This window comes from Gopherus evgoodei, chromosome 2 (assembly GCF_007399415.2).
Source record: "Gopherus evgoodei ecotype Sinaloan lineage chromosome 2, rGopEvg1_v1.p, whole genome shotgun sequence".
NCBI lineage: Eukaryota > Metazoa > Chordata > Testudines > Testudinidae > Gopherus > Gopherus evgoodei.
This window is the reverse complement of record NC_044323.1, coordinates 17,041,994-17,068,100: the sequence shown is the minus strand read 5'-3', so window position 1 is coordinate 17,068,100 and position 26,107 is coordinate 17,041,994. Positions and strand designations below refer to the sequence as shown.

General features: G+C 43.3%; 1 protein-coding gene across 7 annotated transcripts in view; it reads right to left on the bottom strand.

The window, feature by feature from the left end:
- The window catches only part of DPP6 (dipeptidyl peptidase like 6), an 863,093-nt gene that overhangs the window by 68,122 nt on the left and 768,864 nt on the right, over nt 1–26,107 (bottom strand). For all 7 annotated transcript variants that reach the window (XM_030550076.1, XM_030550078.1, XM_030550079.1 and 4 more), the window contains 6 exons: nt 24,973–25,127; nt 23,649–23,746; nt 10,689–10,812; nt 9,729–9,767; nt 2,651–2,758; nt 1,307–1,398 (listed from right to left, as the gene is read on the bottom strand). In XM_030550076.1, coding sequence (XP_030405936.1) covers nt 1,307–1,398; nt 2,651–2,758; nt 9,729–9,767; nt 10,689–10,812; nt 23,649–23,746; nt 24,973–25,127 — 616 coding nt within the window. The remainder of the gene's footprint in view (nt 1–1,306; nt 1,399–2,650; nt 2,759–9,728; nt 9,768–10,688; nt 10,813–23,648; nt 23,747–24,972; nt 25,128–26,107) is intronic.

Here is a 26,107-nt window from a genome sequence, read left to right as displayed (position 1 = left end):
AAGAGGGGATTCCAACTGTTAGGGAAGATATAGCCTGAACTTGGGAGGAATGTCAGTGTTTAAGTGTTACAGTGACACTAGCCAGCTCCATTTCTGTTTGATAAGTAGTGAAAGCACCAGCTTTCTGAGGTCACCCGTTACTGTTTCAGGTCCTTGAATTAGCTGGAAATGCAAGAGGTGGCCAACTTCAATTTGGAGTGTAAAGTCCAGGTTGACATCTCCATGAGGGCCAAAGGCCATGAGTTTTACAAAGATGGTGATGACCCACAGGAGCAGATATTGTCTTAGTGGGGGTGAGGGAGGATGGACTAACATAATGGCTGGAGTATCCAATCCAGCAGTTCTATTTCTTATAAACTGGGCTCACCTGAATATGTAGATTTCTCATATTGTGCAGTCAAATCACAAATATCACATGTCATTAAAATTGCAATGTGAGTAATTATGCCAGCTTAGCCCTTAGCTCACACTGAAGTCAACAGGAACTGCAGGCATTTTTAGCTCCTTCCAGAATTGGGTCCGTAATTATCATTCAGTGTTTAGGATGGGCTAATGCCTTTTGACTCAGCTATTTAGTGCCAATGTGGGATAGTATTGGAGACAATAGATCATTTTACATTTAAGAAGTCTAGAATTCAGCAGCTTGCATCTCATTGAAACTTTGCCTGAAAGAGCAACTCCACACAATGTGAACTGGAAACCCCTTCAGAGTGCTCTCTTCTATGGTATTTTGCTGAGATTTAGGGCAATGCCAAGCACGCCAAGAACTGGAACATCAATAATAAAGGATCAAGGTAAAAATGAGGGAAACTGTAAAAACATGATGGCAGTTCACGAAGCAGAAATGTTTGTTCATTACAATAGTTTTTGTGTGTGTCAAACAGAATTCTTTCCAAGACGAGGAGGACTAAAAAGAGCAAAGCCAGTCAATGAACACAGAACTCTCTCTTCAAATTTTGAATTAAAAGTTGTTGATGAAGAAACATAGCAACACACACATGTATATATATGTAAACCAGACTTATTTCTGTGTGTCAAATATCAAAATGAGACTGATTATTAAATACACAAAGTCAGTGGTAGGGGAGGGAACAAACCAAGGCAAGACTTCATTGAAATACTAGATTGTAAACTAGAGATTAAGCCATGAACAGACGTAGCCAGCCCTCTCCTGCTGCCTGTACATCTAGCTATTCATGTGCACAAACTGCTTTCAAGATGGCTCCTGTAGACTAGCTAACTCTAGAGCTAGACCTAAAGATGAAAGTCTGTTTAGTTTGCCACTTACACCGACTTCTTTACTTACATTTTATGTCTCTTTTCATCATATGCCAAAATCTTTGTCACATCCCAATCACCAGATGTAATGGACTGTAAGTTATCACTGCTGCTATTGGGCTGCCAAAAAAAAAAAAAGCGTGTTTTCTTTTTTTCGGAAAAGACGACACTTGAACAAGACTAAAAAAACTTTATTTTTATTTTTCAAAACATGAAGCCCTCGTGACTCCTCCATGACTTGTTAAAAGTAATCACTAATTTGTGATTCTCCCCAAAGTACTGCAATGCATGTGCAGACATGCTTAAATATACTGAACCAGATTCATCTCTGGCACAACTCCATCGATGATAATGGGATTAACTGAGCCCAGCATAAAGAATATAGATGGAAGTCTTTTCCTGTGATCCTCTTCTGCCCATGGGTTCTGGATAATAACCTCGGATGATTGTGCAGAGAGAGAGAGAGCCACTTATTTAGGAATAATGGAGGAGAAGCTTGTTTAAAAAAACCCCTAAAAGTGACATTCTTTGAATTTTGCTTGAAATGTGAAGACCTTTTAATTATAAATCTAAGCAAACTGCATCATTTGAAACTCTTGTTCATCCTATGCATGCCTGAAATGCTACTACCATTTAGCTCATTTAAGGTATTCATCCTTATGGTCAGAGGAATTCAAATTCTCCATAGATACCTTGCCATACAGATTCATAGAGTCATAGACTCTAGGACTGGAAGGGACCTCGAGAGGTCATCGAGTCCAGTCCCCTGCCCTCATGGCTGGACCAAATACTGTCTAGACCATCCCTGATAGACATTTATCTAACCTCCTCTTAAATATCTCCAGAGATGGAGATTCCACAACCTCCCTAGGCAATTTATTCCAATGTTTAACCGCCCTGACAGTTAGGAACTTTTTCCTAATGTCCAACCTAAATCTCCCTTGCTGCAATTTAAGCCCATTGCTTCTTGTTTTATCCTTAGAGGCTAAGATGAACAAGTTTTCTCCCACCTCCTTATGACACTCTTTTAGATACCTGAAAACTGCTATCATGTCCCCTCTCAGTCTTCTCTTTTCCAGATTAAACAACCACAATTCTTTCAGCCTTCCTTCATAGGTCATGTTCTCTAGACCTTTAATCATTCTTGTTGCTCTTCTCTGGACCCTCTCCAGTTTCTCCACATCTTTCTTGAAATGCAGTGCCCAGAACTGGACACAATACTCCAACTGAGGCCTGACTAGCGCAGAGTAGAGCGGAAGAATGACTTCTCATGTCTTGCTCACAACACACCTGTTAATCTTGGGTCTCAACACAGGTATTATGTTCATGGCATATTCTAGTCAGCACTGACAAAGAATAATAAAGGTTTCACCTGTGACGATGACATGGCAATATGGTAGAACTTTCCTCGCCCCCCCTGAGGAATGGCTCGGATGAAGAAAAACTTTCGTCCGTCTTTGGAAAATATTGGTTCTTCATTCTGTAAATGTCAGTTGAATGGGTTTAATCATCACTAGTTAGGGCATTATGGTACTTTTTAAAACTGTTCAACACTGCAAAAAATGGAGGACTTCTAACAACCACTTAAAACAAATAAACAGCCCTCTCAAAACAGAGAAAAATGAGCCCTGAAATTCTGAAACCCGTTTTTTTTTGTATCCCCTGAGAATCAGTCATCTTTCAGCTAGCCTCTTGTGGAATTAAAGGGAGACAGACAGTAAAAAAGCACTCTTGGCTTCAAAGGCAATACCCATTTGTGAAGCATAGAAAAACCTACATGCCTACAGAGAAGTTTGTTTGGGGGCAACTGGAATGAAGCACTTTAATAAACACAGACTTAGCAGTGGATGCCTAGCAAATCTTGTTTACTCAGCTGGAAAAACTGCATTGGGCTGTGTATCATTCCACATACTTTTCCTTAAAGAAACATCACCAACCTGTCCTTTAGAGTCTAAGTCCTGTCTCCTTCCCTACCAGTGGTGGCTCTAGGTATTTTGCTGCCCCAAGCATGGCAGGCAGGCTGCCCTCTGCGGCATGCCTGCGGGAGGTCCCCGGTCCAGCGGATTCTGCGGCATGCCTGAAGGAGGTCCGCCGAACCCGCAGGACCAGCAGACCCTCTGCAGGAATGCTGCCGAAGGCAGCCTGCCTGCCACCCTCCTGGTGACCAGCAAAGCGCCCCCTGTGGCTTGCTGCCCCAGGCACGCACTTGGTGTGCTGGTGCCTGGAGCTGCCCCTGTTTCCTACCTTCTCACAGATGATTAATTCACAAAATTATTTACAAGTGGGGGGGAGAAGGGAGAGAGAGAATAAAAAGAAAGAAGGTTTTTTAAACCTGTCTTTGCTTCAAGGCTCCTAGGTGAACCTGGTAATTGATTTTCATCCCATTATTATAACTTTCAGTCAGAGAGAGACAAGGTGCTATGTATGGAAATCAAACACTTCAGGCAGCAACTAGTTTGTTTCTGAAGACTGCGTTGTTTTCTTTTCTGCTGTAGGAATCCATGGGTGGCTGGAACCTTTCTAATGGGGGAAGATAGCTGTGTAGTAAACTACAAGGGAATGCAGAAGACTTTGATATATATGGTACCCAACGGTGGCAAAAATCATTAGCTCAATATATCATGGCATTCGGCTGGTTGCACCTCCTTTGTTCTAGGTCTTACTGGTATAAAGGCTGGTTACTAAAGTACAAAATTTAATTTGTCAAAAGTGCATATCGAATGAACTTAGGAAGAATCTGAAGACTTCCTTCCCACGCCATTAGATGTTGCTTAGAGTACAAACAAGGCTCCACCATCTCTGTCTATCCTGGGGCACTCCTTGCATATTCAGTATGCTGTTAAGTCCCATAAATTTCCCCCTCTCTGAGTACTGTTCAATGGAGCAATTCTTTCAGTCGGCCCCTTGTGTGCTCCACCAGCCATCCAATGGACACACCTGCCATGGCAGATATTCTGGTCTCATTCTTAACACATGTCAAAAAACCAAGCAAAACCAACCAAGATCAATAACAACAACTTGATCATACTAGGTTTTGTTACAGATTAATTATTTGCATTAACAACAAATGAATCCATTTTACTTTTTTTTAATGCTGCCATAGCATTCTTGCTTTATTTTACTTCGCTCCTCGTCATTCATTATTTCACTTTCTATTAGTGTTAGATTTACGGAGTCTACATTTTGGGCCTAACCTGCCAGGTTTCCTTTTATTTTTCCTTCCTTACCTGTCTAGAACATTGTAAAGTATGATCATCTCTTGGCAAAATTTCATGAAATAAGTCTCACCTGTTTCTTATAGCTTCTAGAACTTTAAGTATGAAAATCTATATGACTGTTTCCAGAGGCATGATAAGAAGATAAAAAAACCCTCTTGCAAACTACTATCACATGATGGGCCAAATTCTATGCTGATGTAAACTGGCACACTTGGACTGTAGTCAATAGAGGTACAGAATTTGTACTATTTGTACAAATTTGTACTAATGTAGCAGCATTTCTCTTGGCAGTGGAAGTAGACTTGTACAGATTGGTGTAACAGATTACCTGAATCTGTTTCTAGGTACACAGAAAAGTCATACATCAGACAAATGATTATTGGCCTTCATCAGTACTCCTGTGAGGTTATGAATGGTCTGTTTGTTGTACCTGCTGGTAGAAAAACTCCCTGAATATAGTCAGGTTTTTTTTAAGAACCTGTAGTTGTGTTACAGAGACTCAGTATGGACGCACACAAAAAGAGGCCACTGGGACAGAGATTTTTGGGATATAATCTTCTTATTGTATACAGCAGCATTAAGGATCTTGAAAACAAACCTGGCCTGAGTTAAAACTGATGTGTGCAATATTTTCATCTTCTTAATGTAAAGAGAAAAAATGAACTGGAAGGAGATGCATTTTAGGTTCACACAGTATAGTACAAAAATACTAAAATTGGCACTGAAAGAAAAATTAGCATGGTGCAGATGAAAATAAAAAGTAAAATTAACTCTGGATGCAACCATTTTCAGGGAGGAAGGCTAACTCAGGGGAAGAAGAATTCACTCATGCATTAAGAGGCAGGGTGAACCAGAGAACAGGACTTGGGAGAGTGCAGTTCCATTCCTTGGTTTGCCACTGACGTGTTGTGTGACCTTGTCATAACCTTAGTCCCAGATTTGGACCTTAGCGTCCAAAATATGGGGGTTAGCATGAAAACCTCCAAGCTTAGCTACCAGCTTGGACTTGGTACTTGCTGCCACCACCCAAAAATTAGAGTGTTTTGGGGCACTCTGGTCCCCCTGAAAAACCTTCCCTGGGGACCCCAAGACCCAAATCCCTTGAGTCTCACAACAAAGGGAAATAATCCTTTTTCCCTTCCCCCCTCCAGGTGCTCCTGGAGAGATACACAGACACAAGCTCTGTGAAACTACACAGAGTGACTCCCCCTCTCTGTTCCCAGTCCTGGAAACAAAAGTACTTTCCTCTTCACCGAGAGGGAATGCAAAATCAGGCTAGCAAATCCAAAACACACAGATCTCCCCCCCCGATTTCTTCCTCCCACCAATTCCCTGGTGAGTACAGACTCAATTTTCCTGAAATTTCCCAGTAAAGAAAACTTCAACAGGTCTTAAAAGAAAGCTTTATATAAAAAGAAAGAAAAATACATACAAATGGTCTCTCTGTATTAAGGTGACACAATACAGGGTTAATTGCTTAAAAGAATATTGAATAAACAGCCTTTTTCAAAAAAAATACAAATCAAAGCACTCCAGCACCTATATTCATGCAAATACCAAAGAAAAGAAACCATATAACTTACTATCTGATCTCTTTGTCCTTACACTTAGAAACAGAAGATTAGAAAACAGAACTACTTCTCCAAAGCTCAGAGAAAGCCGGCAGACAGAAAACAAAGACTCAGACACAAAATTCCCTCCACCCAAAGTTGAAAAAATCCGGTTTCCTGATTGGTCCTCTGGTCAGGTGCTTCAGGTGAAAAAGACATTAACCCTTAGCTATCTGTTTATGACAGACCTCAAGTAAGATACTTCACCTCTGTCTTTCCCTCCCACCCTTTGTCTCTTTAGACCGCAAACCCTTTGGTGCAAGGACTATCTCCTACTATTTCTGTGTACAGTGCCTCGCACAATGGGGCTCCAATCTTAGCTGTGGCCTCTAGGTGCTACTATACTGATTATAATAATTCTGCATAGAGATCAGTGGAGAAAAGCGGAGAGCTTTGAAAGCCGGTTTAAGTAAAGGTCAATGTGTTTTTATTTATTGGTACATATAGTTTTGTTTTGAATGAATTTGCTCTTGTTCATTTTACAGGCAAAGGGCCTAGGCGTTTCACATGGAAACAGATAATCTGAACTACCTTGTCTATCTCCTATAACTCCTATGATGCCCTCCATGCTCCCTTTACACTTTTCAGGACAGTCCTGCCATTTGTCTGCTTGAATTAGCTCACTCCGGAGTCCCACAATGAATAATTGCATCATGTGGTTTTCAGTGAGATGTTCATTTTTGTTGGGTATATACAGTATCTCACTAATTCCCAACATGATGGCCCCATGAATTATTTTCATGCCAAGAATGGCAGCTTTCAGCAGCACCTATGGTAGGGGACTCTCACAGATGAGTGTGGCTTTTTAACCCTTTGCATTCACCTTTCCGTGAGATTGTGGATTTGGGGAATTTGCTGAAATGTCTGTATTGTGGTTTAATATCAGTGAGAACCATTCCCATCTCTGAGGCCAGAGGGTCCACTCCCAACAATATTAGAACACAACATAAATACTCTGATTAACCGGGTAGCATGTGTGTGTCTATGTGTATCCCTGCTCTCTGCAAGATGGTTTCAGAACTGCTCAGCTAAGAGCCATTAGTTCCACGCTGCTCATACCAGGCAAGAATTCCCCTTTAGCTCAGGCAGGCAGGTCCTATGTTTTTTGAAGTTTTGAATCATGAGGCTCTGAGTTCTATCCCTGCTGTGCACCATGGTCACTAGCAACTTGAAGGTGATAGCAGTGCAGCAGTAATGAAGTCCAAGATAGCTAGGCATTTTTTATACTTCATTGGTTCTAAATGCAAAATCCTCACTGAAAGCTGAGTGTAATGGGTTAAAAAGCCAGACTCGTTTGTAAGGTTCGCAGAGTACTGGCTTTATTGAAAAATTTAAATGATGTTGCATATTAACTACTTGTGAGAGAACCATTCCTGGGGCCATCTTGCCATGGTGATGGGAACCAGGGAGTTTGAATGAGGTTTTCAATATCTCACTGTAACACACAACAACAGTCTTCATTATAGGACCAAGGCTGAGCTGAGGGAGCTATGGAAATAGGAGGACTGGTGTGAAGAGTACAACCCCAGAGGAACAAAATCAGGGATGCTGCCGGGTGAGTAAAAAATCAGGGGTGAACCTGTGCTCAGCCAAAGTACGAGGTGTTGTCAGTTCTCTATTTCTGTGTAAAACTCTTGGCTTGAAATCCTGGTCCCATTGAAGTCAATATGGTCAGGATTTCACCCTGGATTCCACTTGCCTATTTAAAAAAGTTAAATTTAAAACAAAGTTATATTTACAAGAAATAAGTAAATAAACCACCACTGAAACTCATTGAAAACCAGCCTTCAGAGGTACCTGTTTTTCCCATTGCTTTATCTACAGAATGAATTACTCCCTTTGATTGTTGCCCTTTGCTTCCTGGAAATGGGTGTCTCATTGGAGTTAGGTAAGGGCTATCTACAGAACACTATAAGGTTCATATATTTATTATTTCCTGCTGGAGGAACAGACACCTGCTGAAGGTAAGCACTCTGACAGCAGGGAAAGACTCCATCATCTCTTCACTGCTGGAGCCTTTCCCTGCCAGGGTACAGACTCCAGCAGTGGGTAAAGACTTTGGCAGCAGGGAGACAACAGAGGAAGGCATAGCCTTTCCCTGCTGCCTCCCCCATGCCAGAGCCTTTCACTGACTTGTGCAGCTACACACCACAGTGTGGCTGCACTACACATGCTGCACAGAGCCGGCTTTAGAAAGTGTGGGGCCCAATTAGAATAGTTTCGACGGGCAGGGCCGGCTCCAGGCCCCAGCGCGCCAAGCGCGTGCCTGGGGCAGCATGCCGCGGGGGGGGGGGGGGCTCTGCTGTTTGCCGGGAGGGCGGCAGGCGGCTCCAGTGGACCTCCTGCAGGCGTGCAGGCTGGTCCCGCGGCTCCAGTAGACCTCCTGTGGGCGTCCCTGCTGAGGGTCCGCTGGTCCCACGGCTCCGGTGGAGCATCCGCAGGCACACCTGCAGGAGGTCCACCGGAGCTGCGGGACTGGCGAGCGGCAGAGCACCCCCTGCGGCATGCCGCCGTGCTTGGGGCAGTGAAATGGCTAGAGCCGGCTCTGTTGACGGGGCCCCAGTAGGGATGACTCAGGTGGCGGCGCTCCAGGTCTTCGCTCCGGGTCTTCCACAGCACTGAAGGCCCCGCTACCAAAATGCTGCCGAAGACCAGAGCAAGTGAAGGACCCGCCGCCGAAGACCCGGAATGCTGCTGGGTGAGTAAAAATTAAAAAGGTGCCTAAATTAGTCGCTCTTCTTTAGGGAGCGGGGCCCTCTTAGGCACGGGGCCCAATTCAGGGGAGTCGGGGGAACTGGCCTAAAGCCAGCCCTGGCCAAAAGTGGTGCGTAGCATAGACTTATGAGCCTAAGTACCATTTTCAAAAGTAACTTAGGCACTAAGTCACTTTGATTTTAAAACACAACTTGGTAATTAACCAAGAAATAACATGAAGTGGAGAGCTGCTGTGATCTTCTAATCACCCTGGTGTCTGGCTACACGATTTGCCTTAACTTCCCACCCCACCATAAACATCTCCCCCTTACTCTCACAGATATTGTGGAGTACACAGCAAGCAGTAATAACTATGGGAATATTGGTTTTGCTGAGGTGTAACCGAGTCAGTATGCACACCACCAACTTAATGTGCTTAGTGGGGACACACACAATTGACTGTATCAAATCAATTTCTAAAAAAATTGACTTCCATTAAATTGACTTAATTTCGTAGTGTAAACATACCCTTAGACTCCTAAGTCACTTAGATCCTTTCTGAAAATTGGACCTTTGATCATTTAAGTGCAATGGGTAGAATTCACCCTGTGTAGAGTGGCCAGCACCACTAAAATCCAATGTAAGCCCCGAAATAAGACTTAATCAGGGACTTCAGGAGGGGACAGGCCATGTGCTGACTCTCTGGAATTTCACCCAACACTTGTTTTTCAGGTTGTTTAAATCCAAGTTCAACATATGCTCGAATTATGTTTCCAGCCACTTAGTCTGCTATGTAAGAAGGCGTCTCAGATACATTAGGTGAAGATGCCCCTTATTTCAACAAGAAGAGCTTGTATATTCTGTTAAGAAAATCTCTTGCAGGGAAAAACATTGGAAAATATAATCACGAAAAGAAGATCACAGTTACCTGTCTGTGTAGCCAGGCTTCACTTTCATCTTCATGTTTCTAAAATGAAAGGACAGAATTAAAGAGTTTGCACAGGTTACATTTTGTTCATCAGCGCAGAAAGCAGTTTGACTGAATTTGAACAGGGGTGAACAAGCAGCGAGAAACTGTTCAAGCATGCTTCTTTCAGAATGTAATCTTGGGCTGCTCTTCTTGTCCTCTGTTGTTGCTCTCTGATAAACAAGCAAGTGAGCATATGGGAAGGCATGTTATCCTACTGCCAAAAAAATGGAATTCAACAGATACATTACTCCCTAAAGAAAGATAGCAATTTAGTTGTTGTTACACTGGTCCCAGTAACTTCGTGTGGGGCCTTGTCTACACATAGCATTTGCACTGACTTTAACTATAGTAGTTTAAAAACCGAACTAGTTAAATAGGTGCATCCCCATAGTGCGGATGTAGTTATACCAGTTCAAAGTTATTTATATGTTGGTATTGAAACGAACTACAGTGATATAAACGTCTTTATGTCTGTATAAAAGTGCCCACATTAGGGAATTGCAGCAATTTAATTAAATTGGTACAAAACTGTGTATAGACAAACCCACGTATAATTCTATTGAGCTCAGATGTTAAAAAGGACACCCAAATTGAAAATAGTAGGGGTATGTGAGTGAGTGGGAGTGAGTGAGTGCGTGACAGAGAATGTACCTACATTCTCTCTCCCTATATGTAAATACACATACACATATATATTGTACAGATAGGACTGGATTGTGCCTAGCTTTTCTGTAGGGGGCCACAATCAGCCCAGACCCCTTACACAGTAAATATCGTATACGTCTCTTATATTCTATCTATACATAAAGTACTGTGTGTCAGGTGACCCACTTTCAGATGAAAGAACTGAAGGATATTCTTCCCCAGGGATTACAAACATGGAAGGTCAAACAATCTTCTTTTAAGTGTCTTTTCTACCTTTGTGCAGACTCCAGTGGTAGCATCACACAGCGTCAGGATAGAAACGTTCTGTGCCCTGTTCAGCCAATTTACTGCCACTTTGGTGCTAGTTGCCCATTTCACCATGGTTATGTAATAGTCCCTGAAAACATGTAAATACACTCAGTTATCATTGCTGCAGTGATCATTTACATCACTAAAGTATGTGAAAGAGGTGCTAATGCCACAGCATTTTGCAGCTCAGCAGATCACTGTGGTTTGTGGATCGTACTATGAATGGACAGGAAAGGAAAAGTCTATTGTTATTAGAACATTTCTGTCGTGATCTTTCTAGGGCTAGTTATGCATTCATATGAACACCTGAAAATGGCATTTTTAGGGCTATGCATGTACCTGCAACTTCCCACTCTGCTTGCCAGCTGTGAAAATAGAGGGGTCAGATCTACCAACCCAGCATCACACACGTTATTCAGGACCTCCCAAGAATAGGTGGAAAGTGCATTGGGCTACATAGCCAAGCACATGTGACCAAACAAACAAATTACATGGACTGTTTCCACTCTCATATAGAACTATTTGCCTTTAAATATGCATATTAGTTAAAATGTCTGTTAGGGTGTGGGGAGGAATAGAAAGAGATGGCTTATAGATTCTGGTGACTGGCCCAAGAGGTCTGACCCAGCTAAGGAACAAACGAATCCCCCATTCAGATAGACCTCTACAACCAGTATGACACTATAGTGGCTTAGTAGAGGAGCCACGCTAAAAATAAACTAGTTTTATGGAGTGGAAAATCAGACTGTAGGTGTTTAGCACAGCAAAGATTTGTATAAAGAAGTCAATGGAGCTGCACCAGTTTTGATCAGAACCTGGCCCACAACCTCTGTCACCATCTTCTTGTCACTAAATGTTTACATTATGGTAGCTCTTCAGGAGCACAACCAGTTTGGGTCCCATTGTGCAAGGTGCTGTTCAAACATATAACAAAGGACAGCCCCTGCCTCAATAAGCTTATAGAAAACAAGGTGCAGCAGCTGGCTGATACAAACAAGCAGGCTGGGGTGGAATGGACGAGATGTGTAAACAAATACCCATAACAGGAGGTGCAAATTCTTAGCCAGTTAGTGGCAGCAATCATAAGTCTCCATCTTCACAGAGGGATTAATCTAAAGGGTGAGACTCTTGCTGAACTGATAAATGTAGAGATATAATAATATAGTGGAGGAGTGTATGGGCCAAAGGACCCTTAAATTATAATACAATGACTTTTCATAGTGTGTAGTCTATAAAATTTTTATTAGTTCATTTGTTTGCTATAAAATATGTATAAGGAGTTGTTGCTCTCATTGGGATTAATGTGCTGTGTCACTAGAGAGTACTCTGTATTCTGGCAAAGATTCCCATACAAAGTGCAGAGAAAGGGCGAAAGCAACAAAGATCTGTTTGTCTAGCAAAATAACAAGCTGGAAATTAATTTTGTAGCTTTCAGCAATATTTAGAGCATGAATTTGGCTGGGGAAAAACAACCGAGTTCAGCTGCATGCACAATGCTGGAAGACAGGGCACCTTTGGGCAAGGTAATAGTGTCCTGGAAATTCAGTGGCTGAAATAAATTGTGATTTTACTCAATATCAGCTGTAGCACATTCCCCATGTGGGGGGAAAACGGTCATGCAAAAATAAATTGTGTTAAAAAAGTAACAGTCAGCAGCAGGTTTGGCAACAAATAAACAAATAAAAATATTAAAAAAGCAAGAGTAAACTATTCATTTAGGACAAATTGTTGATTGGAGCATTTTTCTGTAAATCCCATTGAGAATCTGAAGTAAATAATGTAGTGCCCATCTTTAAAAAAGAGAAGGAGAAGGATCCAGGGAAGGCCAGTCAGCTCACCTCAGTCCTTGGAAAAATCATGGAACAGGTCCTCAAGGAATCAATTCTGAAACACTTAGAGGAGAGGAAAGTGATCAGGAACAGTCAACATGGATTCACCAAGGGCAAGTCATGCCTGACTAACCTAATTGCCTTCTATGAGGAGATAGATCTGTGGATGAGGGGAAAGCAGTGGATGTGTTATTCCTTGACTTTAGCAAAACTTTTGATACAGTCTCCCCAGTATTCTTGCCAGCAAATTAAAGAAGTATGGGCTAGATAAATGGACTATAAGGTAGATAGAAAGCTGGCTAGATCTTCAGGCTCAGTGGGTAGTGATCAATGGCTCCATCCCTAGTTGGCAGCCGGTATCAAGTGGAGTGCCCCAAGGTCAGTCCTAGGGCGGTTTTGTTCAATATCTTCATTAATGATCTGGAGGATGATGTGGATTGCACCCTCAGCAAGTTTGCAGATGACACTAAACTGGGAGGAGTGGTAGATATGCTGGAGGGTAGGGATAGGATACAGAGGGACCTAAACAAATTAGAGGATTGGGCCAAAAAAAACCTGATGAGGTTCAACAAGGACAAGTGCAGAGTCCTGCACTTAGGATGGAAGGATCCCATGCACTGCTACAGACTAGAGATCGAGTGGCTAGGCATCAGTTCTGCAGAAAAAGACCTAGGAGTTATAGCGGATGAGAAGCTGGGTATGAGTCAACAGTGTGCCCTTGTTGCCAAGAAGGCTAACAGCATTTTGGGCTGTATAACTAGGGGCATGGCCAGCAGATCGAGGGACGTGATCATTCCCCTCTATTCAGCATTTATGAGGCCTCATCTGGAGTACTGTGTCCAGTTTGGGGCCCCACACTACAAGAAGAATGTGGAAAAATTGGAAAGAGTCCAGCAGAGGGCAACAAAAATGATTAGGGGGCTGGAGCACATGACATATGAGGAGAGGCTGAGGGAACTGGGATTGTTTAGTCTGCAGAAGAGAAGAATAAGGGGGGATTTGGTAATTGCTTTCAGCTACCTGAGAGGGGGTTCCAAAGAGGATAGATCTAGACTGTTCTCAGTGGTAGCAGATGACAGATCAAGGAGTAATGGTCTCAAGTTGCAGTGGGGGAGGTTTAAGTTGGATATTAGGAAAAACTTTTTCACTAGGAGGGTGGTGAAACACTGGAATGGGTTACCTAGGAAGGTGATGGAATTTCCTTCTTTAGAGGTTTTTAAGGCCAGGCTTGGGATGACTTAGTTGGGGACTGGTTCTGCTTTGAGCAGGGCCTTGGACTAGATGACCTCCTGAGGTTCCTTCCAACCCTGATATTCTACGATTCTCTGATAAATTTTGATGTCACAGAAGCTGGCTGGGATGTAACAACTAAAGCTCTTATCTTAGAAACTTCACGTATTAGTTCAGGTCCAATATTATGTCCCTTGCAAAAAAATAAAGATGGGAGTGGAACCTCAAATTCTCTCCTTATCACTTACCTCAGCCACATTGCCTACAGAACATGACCAGCTGGCAACCTGGCTAAGTACGTATGTGGCCTCCATTTCCACAGTATCTGAGCACCTCCCTGTGAGGTAGGGAAATGCTATTATCCCCGTTTTACAGTTGGGGGACTGAGATACAAGAAGACTAAGTGACTTGCTCAAGGTCACACAGGAAGTTTGTAGTTGAGCATGGAATTGGCCCTGGGTCTTCAAAATCTCATGCTAAGCACTGGATCATACTTCTTATTACTTAACAACTAGGCAAGTGGCAAACTGAAACTCCTGTTTAGTGTTCAGGATTCCTCATTTCTCCACTTGCATTATTGAATCCCCCCCTGACATTTATCTATCCACCTAGTCCATCCTATCACAATCCTACTGTGATGTTATGGACACTGTCATAGATCACTGTTGCAACCACTGTTATATATTTGCAGCTAACACTGTATAAAGGTTGTCATGTAAGGGGTCTATGGAGAGGTTATGGTTTGCTGGTTATGATTATGCTGTCTATATGTGTGTATCATTTTTGCAGTTGAAGTTATGAATATTGGCTCTATACTGTCTGTATTTCAAACTTATGCTATGCTTCTGGGTGACACTCCAGACAAGCTGGTGTCAGTTCTGCCTAGCCTGCTTGATGGCCTATTAAGAACCATCAGCTATACAACTGACCCACTGAGAGAAGGCAGATATGCCTTGTGACTCAGCAAAGTATGCAGGGACTTGCCCATGTGATTCCAAACTCCATTTTGCTGTAATTTTCCACAGTAAGAACAAAGAAGTGTTCTTACACATGGAAAAGACTATAAAAGGCTGATGCGTCATCTCCATCTGGTCTTCAATCCTGCTTCTTACCTCTGGAGGGACTCTGCTACAAAAGGAAGCTCTACACAAAGGACTGACGAGCCATCCCAGCTGTGGATGTACTCCAGATACTTGATTTGAACCTGCAGTTTATTCTATCACTGCTACAAGACTGAACCAAGAACTTTGCCATTACTGTAGGTAATTGATTCCATTTAACCAATTCTAGTTCTCATCTGTATCTTTTTCCTTTTATGGCTAACCCTTTAGATTTTAGATTCTAAAGGATTGGCAACAGCGTGATTTGTGGGTAATATCTGATTTGTATATTGACCTTGGTCAGGGGCTTAGTCCTTTGGGATCAGGAGAACCTTTTTTCTTTTACTGGAGTATTGATTTTCACAACCATTTGTCCTCATAACGAGTGGCACTGGTGGTGATACTGGGAAACTGGAGTGTCTAAGGCCACGTCCAGACTAGATATTAAAATCGATTTTAGATACGCAACTTCAGCTACGGGAATAACGTAGCTGAAGTCGAATTTCTAAAATCGAGGTACTCACCCGTCTGGACGGCGCTGCATCGATGTCCGCGGGTCTCCGTGTCGATTCCGGAACTCCGTTCGGGTTGATGGAGTTCCGGAATCGATGTAAGCGCGCTCGGGGATCGATACATCGCGTCCAGACTAGACGCGATATATCGATCCCCGAGCAATCGATTTTAACCCGCCGATGCCGCGGGTTAGTCTGAACGAGGGCTAAGGGAATTGCTTGTGTGACCTGTGGTTAGCCAGCAGGGTAAAACCAAAGTCCTCTGTGTCCGGCTGGTTTGTTTGCCTTGGTGTGCATAGAAACCCCAGCCTTGGGCTGTAACTGCCCTGCTTTAAGCAATGTGTCCTGAATTGATACTTTCAGCTGGTTCCCACCAGAACCAGCATCGTTACACCTAGATTGCCAGCTCACAAGGGGAGGGATCATCTTTTTATTGTTGTCTGCACAGCACCCAGTACAATGGGCCCTCGATTCTTTATTGTAATACAGATAGAATAGTAATTGTAATTGTAATACAGATGGAATAGTAATAAACAACAACAATAACGAATTTCATTTCTTCTCACAGGAAATTCTCCTGTAAGGCTTAGAACTCTTTCAGGAGATATTTGGAGCCCTTTGAAGAGGATCACATTGCTTCTCATAGCACAAATCAGCTCACTGTTTCATCATAAGACATTTACATTCCCATAACTACATGTATGGTTTGCAGCTAGGAATCAAAAATCCAAATTGTGCATGCATATAATAGGGATATCAGCCATCACAAAAAAAGGTGAAACATTGCTTGGCAAAATGACACACAACCTTCCATTTTGTGATCTCAACACATGTGCAGTCAGTTCCTAACTCAGATCCTAGTGACTGGGCTCTTTTCTTAGTAGCATATTTGTTGATGACCTGTGCAAGGGCCAGATGCAATCGCAGTCTCCACACTCAAATGTCTGCTCTCGTAATGCACCACTGAGGCACACTTATGGGGTAGATAGGAGACGGGACCATTGCCCTGCTCCCAGGATAACCAGCTGATGGATCCGGCTACTTGCTATAGCCGATTTAAAGTTTTGCATCAAAATATTTTTTTTTGTGATGAGTTTGCTTTGCAACAACAAAATATTTTTGTTTTAGTCCAAATTTTCTGGCTTTTCAACAAAAAACTGACACCAACATTTTCTATGCCCCCTTTCCCCTTTTTTGGGGGGGAGTAACACTGTTCTGGTTTTGGTAAAAATATTTAGTCTTCAAGTTTTGATAGCCAATTTTTTTTAACCAAAACCTGAAAGTTTAACAAAAACAGTATTCAGAAACTAAACCTTTTCTTTGATCCATTTTGGTTTTTAGTTGTAAAAAATAAGTAATTTCTCAAAATTCCTGTGGAAAGTAGTTTGCATTTTTACTACTAGCTCTTCCAATTGCCTTGAGGAGAACCCCATACTAAGAAGATCCCCCAGCACACCAGAAAGTGCCACTGACTGCATATATCTAAGTGAATCAACTGAGTGTATGTTAGGTTTATTTACACTGACTTCTCTGTTTGTAGATCCTTGTGAAAAACACTCCCTTCCTCCCTGAAACTCTTTTCAATGACTAAGACCTGGTCTACACTATACCATTGAATTGACCTAGCTATATAATTAAGCCAACCTTACCTATGGTGTTGACACCACTAGGTCAACAGAAGAATTTCCCCATCAACCTAGCTACTGCCTCTCAGGGAGATGGATTACCCATGCTCATAGGAGAACCTCTCCTGTTGACATAGATAATGTCTACCCTGAAGCAGGGGTGGGTAGGAGGTGAGAGATAGCTCAGTGGTTTGAGCATTAGCCTGCTAAACCCAGGGTTGTAAGCTCAATCCTTGAGGGGGCCATTTGGGGATTGAGTTGGGGATTAGTCCTGCTTTGAGAAGGGGGGTTGAACTAGATGGCCTCCTAAGGTCCCTTCCAACCCTGATATTCTAAGCACTACAACTGCAGTAATGCAATGTTTCAAGTGTAGGCAAGTCCTAATTCTATAGGAGATCCTCATTGTCTGGTCCAATGAAATGCAATCACACTAAGCCCCTCATTTCAGAAAAAAATATATACATCATGAAAATGTACCCCTGAGTCTAGCAGCACCACTTGTACTATGATCTGGAAATGTTGTATTTGATAAAATACATAGTCATTAATTATGGTATATGTTGTATATTGTATATCAAATAAATTATTTTAATCCATGATTAACCCCACACTACACATTTATTAGCATACTAAGATGCTGCAGTTCTATAAACTGTTATAACAATACAACTATGTTAAAGAATTTTAGCTTGCACCTCTTTGCATACAATGCTATTTCCCAATCAGCAGTCCAACAGAAAAATGACAGTAACAATGGTCTTAAGGTAACACATTATACTGAGCCATTGCTTGATACATGCACATTTGAAATTGTTTTTTACAAGACAAGTCCTGTTCTACATGTTTTTGAGTGTACTCACTGGTGACACTTCTGTCTTGGTAGTGTAAACGGGGCTGTGATATAACACTTTAGAATGACAATGTGAAAAAGACCATGGAGAAGATTCTGATACCTCTTGCACTGAAAGAGTACCAGAAAGTGCTTAGATACTACAGTGATGAGCACAGTTTAAAATCCTGTAATAGATTAGACTATAACATAGAATCAAATAGACAATAATAAAACAAATTGAAGGACATCTTACTCCACTGATAGCTCTACTGGTTTGGGACCACCTGTGGAGTACAGTACTACTCCACAGTATCAGAATCTGGCCCTTTATATTTCTCGTGCACCATGAAGATTAACCCACTACACACCCCTCACCTCCGCAAACAGGCAAGTTTCATCTGCTTCGTGCAGTGCCTACTGGCTAGAGTGGTTTTGTTTGGAGGCCCAACATCTAATTTAAATTATCTCAGAGGTAACAGTATATCTGATGACCATACACAAATGAATACCTTGGAGAAAGAGATCTTTACAAAATTGTATTTGACATTCACACAAAGTGCTCTGTTAATATTTGGAGAGGGACCATTAGTGGCAATGTAGCCATGGAACTAGATTCTGATCTCAGTTATACTGGTATAAATCCATTGAAGTCAATGGACTAACTCCTGATTTATATCAGCATAAATGAAATCAGAATTTGGCCTCCAGGCTTTGGTAGGTGACTGCATCAAACTTGAGCTAAAGCAGTAGATTAGAACTCTTCTCCCCTGAAGGCAGACTGATTATGATAATAAATGCTTATGCCAACATGTTACACTGTTCTTTATAGCCTTATAATGATTTGTTTTCAAGTGTCCAAGAAACCACAACACATAGGTGCCAGTTCAGCTAAGCACTTAAGAGTTATTGTGGTGTGGCAGTGTCACCATAGTTAAGATTGCCTCATGACTTTTATTTAAAAGTCAACCTTTGTAGTATGTCCTCTGAAATTGACATGATTAGTCCGATTGCTTTGAAATCTGGTGTGCCTCAGGAGCATACAGGGTAGGATTAGTGACCCAAGCTTGGGGTAATTTGAGCCAGGGGTTCTGGAGACATTGGCCCTGAAAAGATTGCAATTTTCAAAATGTTTCTCAGTGGGTTTTCTTTGTGCAGAACTAGAGAGCAAACTATGGAAGTGATCTGAGTCAAAATGGTTTCATTTTGTCAAGTTTTACCCAAAGATGTGCATGGCACTCACTAAATATTTGGGCACTCAGACTGAGACCAGTATTTAAGAAAATGAATGTTCTTTACAATGTGTATGTGCCAATTCAGAGAAACAGCTAGAGCATTTCCATTTCCACCACTTTAGGGGCTTTAAAGCTCGACTTTTATAAGTGCTCTAGAATTCGAATGGTGACTCAGATTGATTTCAAATTTGTTGTGCCTGATGGGAGTGCAGGGTAGGGTTAGTGTTTCAAATTTAGGGTCATTGGTCTAAGGGGTTCCTGAGCTACAGCTCCTTTCCTCCCTGCCCCAAAAAACAAAACAAAATCCCAGTTTCCTTCAACCTTGTACTGTAAAACTGAGTGGGACTGATGACTGGATGAGTCACAGACCTTGTTGAGATTGATGGCTATGAATTTACCCTTCAATTAACATAATTAAGGATAAGTTAATCACAAGCACCCACATAAGACAAAAGGCATTTTGGATTGAGTGACTGGAGGTGGCTACAATTAGTGAGCCATGGGCGGCAATTTTATTTGGTAGGGAATGTAATGAAAGTATCTGGGGACAAAATTAGACATGTGAATGTTTCCTGAGTGGGAGAATGGCCATTAGGGGACTGGAGAATTGGGAAAACTGGGGGAGTAGTGTTTGCCGATGCAGTAAAGGGAGGGAGATAAATGGGGTGTTTGATACAGAAAGTACTCTAAGGGCATTCTGCTCCAAAATGTATAAATTCTGCGCAAAATATTTTAAAATTCTGCAAATTTTGTCTATAAATAAATGGGGAGGCTTCAGCATGGCAGTGGGGACCATGGAGGTGGAAGATCACCCTGGAGCTCCCCACTGAGACATGGACTCAGTGGTGAGGCTGCACCCAATCCTAACACAGTGCAAGGGCCGGGCCTGCCTCAGAAACATCCTAGGGTCCTGCTCTTCTGCGCCAGGTGCACCTGGGGGTGGGCAGGCAGGCTCAGCCTAGCAGGATTGAAGTGTGGAGGGGCTTAGTGTGTGGCGATCCAGGTATGGAGTGAGAGGGTTCTGTGTGGGGCAATCTGGATGCGGGTGGCTCGGTGGGATCTGGGTGCACAGGGGCTCATTGGGCGGTTCTGGGTGAAGGGGCAATGAGACACTGCAGGAGGATCCAGTGAAGATGACTGGGGCTCAGCAGGGGGAGTCTGGGTGTGGGAGGCTCAGTGGAGGGTGGGTGCTAGGAGAGTGGGGCTTGGTGGCATAGGGGTCTGGGTGTGTGTGTGTGGGCTCATCAGGGTGGTCCAGGTCAGGGGGATGAGGTTGAGGGGGCATGGGAGGGTCTGGATAAATGGGGGTTCGGTGGATAGGGCAGCAGTTCTCAGTACAGTGACCCCTTCCCCTGCAGTTGAGGAGCAATGGGGGCAGTAAGCGGGGGTGAGGGGTACAGAGCTTCCTGCAGCTGGGGGAGGTTTCTGGGGGTGGGTCTGACCCAGCCCCAGCCCTGGCCACTCCTTGCAGAGGAAGAGGAAGTCCCATCCTCCCCCAGCACAGCTGGGACTAGCAGCTGAGCCCAGTACAGGGTACAAAGTGGCGCAGGATTCCCCCAGGAGTAAGAAGGGCAGAGAGGTTTGGGGCTCAGGTGATGGAGGCAGGGGTGGCTCCAGGCCCCAGTATGCTAAGCATGTGCTTGGGGCGGCATGCTGCGGGGGGCGCTCTGCCAGTCACAGGGAGGGCGGCAGGCGTCTCTGGTGGACTTTCCGCAGGCGTGCCTGAGGGAGGTCCACCAAAGCCGCAGGACCAGCGGACGACGGGACCAGCGGACCCTTCGCAGGCACGCCTGCGGGAGGTCCACCGGAGCCGCCTGCCACTCTCCCGGAGACCGGCAGAGCGCCCCCCGTGGTATGCCGCCCTGCTTGGGGCGGCGAAATGTCTAGAGCCACCCCTGGAGGGAGGCGTGGGAGTTGGGGGGAAGGGAGCGGTGAGACGTGTTGTAAGTGTCAGGAGGACTGCAGCAGAATAGGCATGGGAGTGCCTGTCAGACCTGCATTGCTCTATCTACTGTATGTATGCTCAGATCTGGGGGGCTCCTGCCCCTCTGGGGGTCTCTGAGCCTCCCTGACTGCCTCCCCTGTGTATGCCAGTGTCTGGGAATCCCACTGCCCATCTACAGGGGTTGGACCCCTACTCTCCATTACATGAGATGATTTCGGGGGGCTGGGAGGAAGGCTTGCCCTTTTGAGAGGGTCTGAGGCTCACCCTCTGAACTCATGTGAGCCAGGATCTGGAAAATCCTGACCTTTGAGTGCGGAAGCTGAGAACAGGCATATTTCATTCATATCACAGGGTGGATCTAAAGCACTCAGGAGTGGGAAGGGAAAACCTACTCAGATGAATGGAGCAGTTCACAAGCCTCAGAGCTATTGCTTCACATTGTATTAATCTCTAAGGGATGTTTTCATTCCACTGAGAACAGCACATTGAGATGAATAAGCCAGTTCACACCTTTCAGAGCCTCCTAATGCTGCAGATGCCTTGTAGAGGGGTGGTCACCCCACTCTGCCCGGAGGGGTTAAAAGCAGCCCTGGGGACGGTTAGGGCTGGGAAAGGCTGATTGGGGAAGCAGCCTCAGCTGTGGCCACACCCCAATCAGGGTCCAGCTGGCCCTTATAAGAGGGCAGTGGGCAGGAGCAGACAGACATACTCTCTCTAGCTTGTTGAGGGAGAAGGGTCTGGCTGCCTGGGAACTGAACAGGGCACCAAGAGTGAAGAAGGGCTGGCGGATGGCTAGAGAAGCTGGGGGAGCTCCAGCCTGGAAACCCCCTCAAGGCTGCAGGCCTTGTTAAAGGCCAGAAAGGGTACTGGGGTTTCAGAGGGCAGCCCAAGGGTAGGCAGAGGCAGCAGGTCCAGACCCCTCTTGCTGGTGATGAGTGGCATTTACACTGCAGTCTGCCCCAGTGAACAGGAGCTAGATCAAGACTGGCAGTAGCCATAGTCTGAGGCGAGGTGGGGATGGAGGGTGGGGGTTTCCCAGGGAGGGGGGGTACTGTGGGGGTACTGCCAGGGGCAGCACCCTGGCCTGAAAGGGGCACCACAGTCCAGGAGGGACTCGGGGGGGGGGGGGGGGGAGGAAGTGCAGTGGCAAGTGGGACATTGGCCTGAAGAGGGTGATCCAGAGGCTGGAAACACTAATTCCCTGGATGACCAACAGGAGGTGTTCCAGGGGTGAGTCACTCCCCATTACCTGCCTGTTTTAGAGGAGCCCTATGTCTATGTTGTGCCTCTGTCCTTCCCATGCAAAGGAAGACACTTTAAAATGTCCTGAAATCTGCATACTGAAACAGATTATCATGAAATTTGCTATGCCTCATGGGAGTGCAAAGTAGAGTTAGTGACCCAAATGTGGCGTCAGCTGAGCCAGGAGTTCCAGAAACACAGGCCCCAAAAAGAATTATTTTTCAAAAAGCTTCTGGATGGATTTTTTTTGCACAGCACTAGAGAGCAAACTATTGTATTGCTGTGATGCAGGTTAAAAAATGGTCTCAACTGGTCAGTTTTTACACATGGTAGTACATGGCACCCACTAAGTCTTTGAGGGACCTGAATGGTGTTTAAGAGAGCGTTCGCTTCTTCACTTGCGTAGATGTGCTGTGATTACAGTGTGCGTACACCAGAAAAGGAAAAGTCCATGAGAGGGTTTCTATGCAACCATTTTATACTTGCCTGGGTAATTCAAGGGACTGTGCCAACATCGTTGCCCCTGGTGAGCACCCCACCAGTGACCGTTCTAGTCCAAACCTTTGTACACCTGGGCAACAAAGATTTAATAACCATTTTCCCCCCTTTATTAGTACTGGATTGAATCCTGTGGGTGGGAGTTGATGGTCTGTAAAAGGTGAACAGTTTGTACATTTCACCAACTGTAGAGTGGGCAGAGTAAAGGTATGTGTGTTAACGGAGCATTCTGGGGCACTTCTGAAAGAGGGAAGAGTTAGATTACATAGGCAACCTTAACTGTGCATTTCTTGTTTTTCAAAAGCTCAACTTCATGTTCTGTAAGGGGATGACATATCATCAAGCGACCTTAACTCTGTTTTAACATTTTTTTGCCACTGAATACTCTTAAATCCCAGTAAAGTTTTTAAGTGCTTTGCTGAATAGTAATAGACTTAAGTACATGCTTAATCATAAGCACATCTTTAACTAGTTTGTTGAATGGGGGGCTTACTTTCTAAAAACTCAAACCTATGCAGAAACAGCAAAAAGTTTTGCTTCCCCCTCCTCCTACTCACACCTTCTTGTCAACTGTTTGAAATGGGCCGCTCTTATTACCACCACAAAAGTGATTTTTTTCCTCCTTTGGTATCCTACTGTTAATTGAATTGTCTCATTAGACTGACCTCCCATTTGGTAAGGCAACTCCCATCTTTTCATGTGCTGTCTATTTATAGCTCCTACTGTATCTTCCACTCCATGCATCTGATGAAGTGGGTTCTAGCCCATGACAGCTTATGTCCAAATACATTTGTTAGTCTCTAAGGTGCCACAAGGACTCCTCATTGTTTTTGCTGATGCAGACTAACATGTTTATCTGTTTAAAACTAAGCAACATACCTCATTCTTTGATCATCAGGGGGAGTCATTTCCAGATCATGGGTAGGGCCATTCAAACCAATGACGTGTAAAGAAATGCTTGGATTTTCCATTCCAACCTGGAAATTAAAAATAAGAGTATATCACTATATATCTTACAGTAAATAACTTCTTACATTTATAGAGAGAACCTCTTATCTGAACAGATCCTAAAATGCTTTGTAATCATAATATACACAAATATCTTATCATATGAAGTGCAGCCACCTCTGGGCTGCAATGCAGAAACTGTTTAACAGTGTACAGAAAAAGCATACAGCAGTTTAGAGCAGGCATTCACGTATGAGGAACTTAGGATGGTTGGATGTAACTGCCCACATTAAAATTTGGCTAGAATATTGACAATAACATCTACCACATTTGTGAAAAATGTCATGATATTTAAAGTAACAAGGGTCAGGATCTCAGTTTGATGCCTTATCTGAAAATGGCAGGGTGTCCTTAAGCCCTATGTTGGACATTAGTTAAACACTGGCTTACATGAAAAAGCGCCTCCTACTGAATCATCAGCATCACTTCCTGCAGCATCTGTGCATTCTCTTGATGTCTCCTATCTTCAGGAGTGGCTGGGTTAGACCTGGCTTAGCATGTGAGATCTGAGGGGACTACTACACAAAGTGAGATGTCTGCAGGAAGCAGCTGTGCAGTTCAGTACAGTACACGAACATACTATACAGCAGCAGAAAGTAATAATAATCTTCCACACTGGCTTGAGATTTGCACCAGATGCTGCTCACCTGCAGTGACAATCTTCTGTAGGGCTCTGTAAAGCAATGCAGGATTGTTTTTTTTCATCCCTAATTCATTTTCTCTCCCTAAAGCTAAAGTGCAGTGTGTCTCAGAAGCCTGATTATTATTCCATCTTGAATTTTACAAGGGGGTCTAAGTACTAAAGTTTCCCGATTGCCCTTTTGGTGCATAGGCAGAAACCCAACAAATATAATAATTTTGTTTGCAACTTCTCAGATGTAGTCACACTGCATCTAGCATCAAAACCCAACAGATTTTGTCCAGGTACAAGAGGAAGAAAGGGTTTAGACTTTACTTTTTCTCTTTACATTTTTGAATGACTATTACCAGTGTCAGAAAAACGTACTTGTACAAAGGCTGCAAAAGAATAATGAAGACCACAGTTTAACAGTTCAATGGGGAATGAATGATTTTTTCTGTTAATTGCACTGCTTATGAATATGTTCGATTATATATTACCATATCGGAGTCAGCTAGAAACAAAACCATGAAAAATTCCAAAACCTTTGACTGATTGTTTTATATTTCCCCTTACCTTTGGATAATGGTATGTTTTAACAGTAGGGTAAAGGCTGCCAGTGTAGACTGGAATTTCCATAGTAGGGACTCTGGAGTCATTTATTGTTGCATATGCTAACCTGGTTCCATCAGGAGACCACCAATGTGCTATATGAGTCTTCAAGATCTCCTCTAATTTAAAAAGAAAAAAAGCACCTATTAGACACATAATGCTAGTCAGCAATGAAACCAAATAGCAAAGAGCTGAAGATCCTAGTCTAATCACAGCACATGGAGGATGCAACAGGAAAATCAGTAAAAAATGCTCATTAAATTATGTGATAATAATTATTCTCACCGTATAGGTTACTAGGCATAAATACTGCTCAAGAAACATCACGTTGCTTATATTATCAGGCACATATACCCATGACACCATAAAAGCCACTGCTGTCACTGTGTTAGGTATACTGTACACAGATACTGTACATAATGTCATATATAAGTATTTTGGCAACAAAAAGGATGATAATTCATAGCTGTTATGACCTACTGAAAATGCTTCAGAGATTGAGATTTTATTCTCTAAGGAGGTATTGCCAGTCTTAAATTGCTACAGCACTGAAATATAGATACAAGCACATGTCAAGGACTGAATTTTTATCTTTCTAATTACTGCTCCCAGGTTTGGAAAAGTGTGCTGGTCTGAAGAGGGCAGGTAACACTAGCACATCGTAAGTTACTGGCCTTTAAAAGCATGTCATTCTGATTACTATACTGCATTTTACTACCACTTCATTTCTGACATTTTTTTCAAACTAGTATTTTATAAATTGCTGGAGTCAGGAATTAATGCTTCACAGCACTGAATGCTGAGACTTCAGACTTTCAGATGACATATATATAATGCAGTAATATCTATTGGTTGTTGAGACATGAGCCACAAAACTTATGTCATAATTCAAGTGCGTGTTTGGTGGGAAATCAAGATGGTAATTAGAAAGACAGTGTCTTGCAACATGCCAGGCCCAGAACTACCTCTAATGCTTACCAAATATGAATTTCAAGAACCTGTAGTAGTAGCCAGCAGGGCCAGCTTTAGGTTGATTCCCCCAATTCCCTGAAATTGGGCCCCGTGCCTCAGGCGCCTTTTTAATTAAAAAAAAATTTTT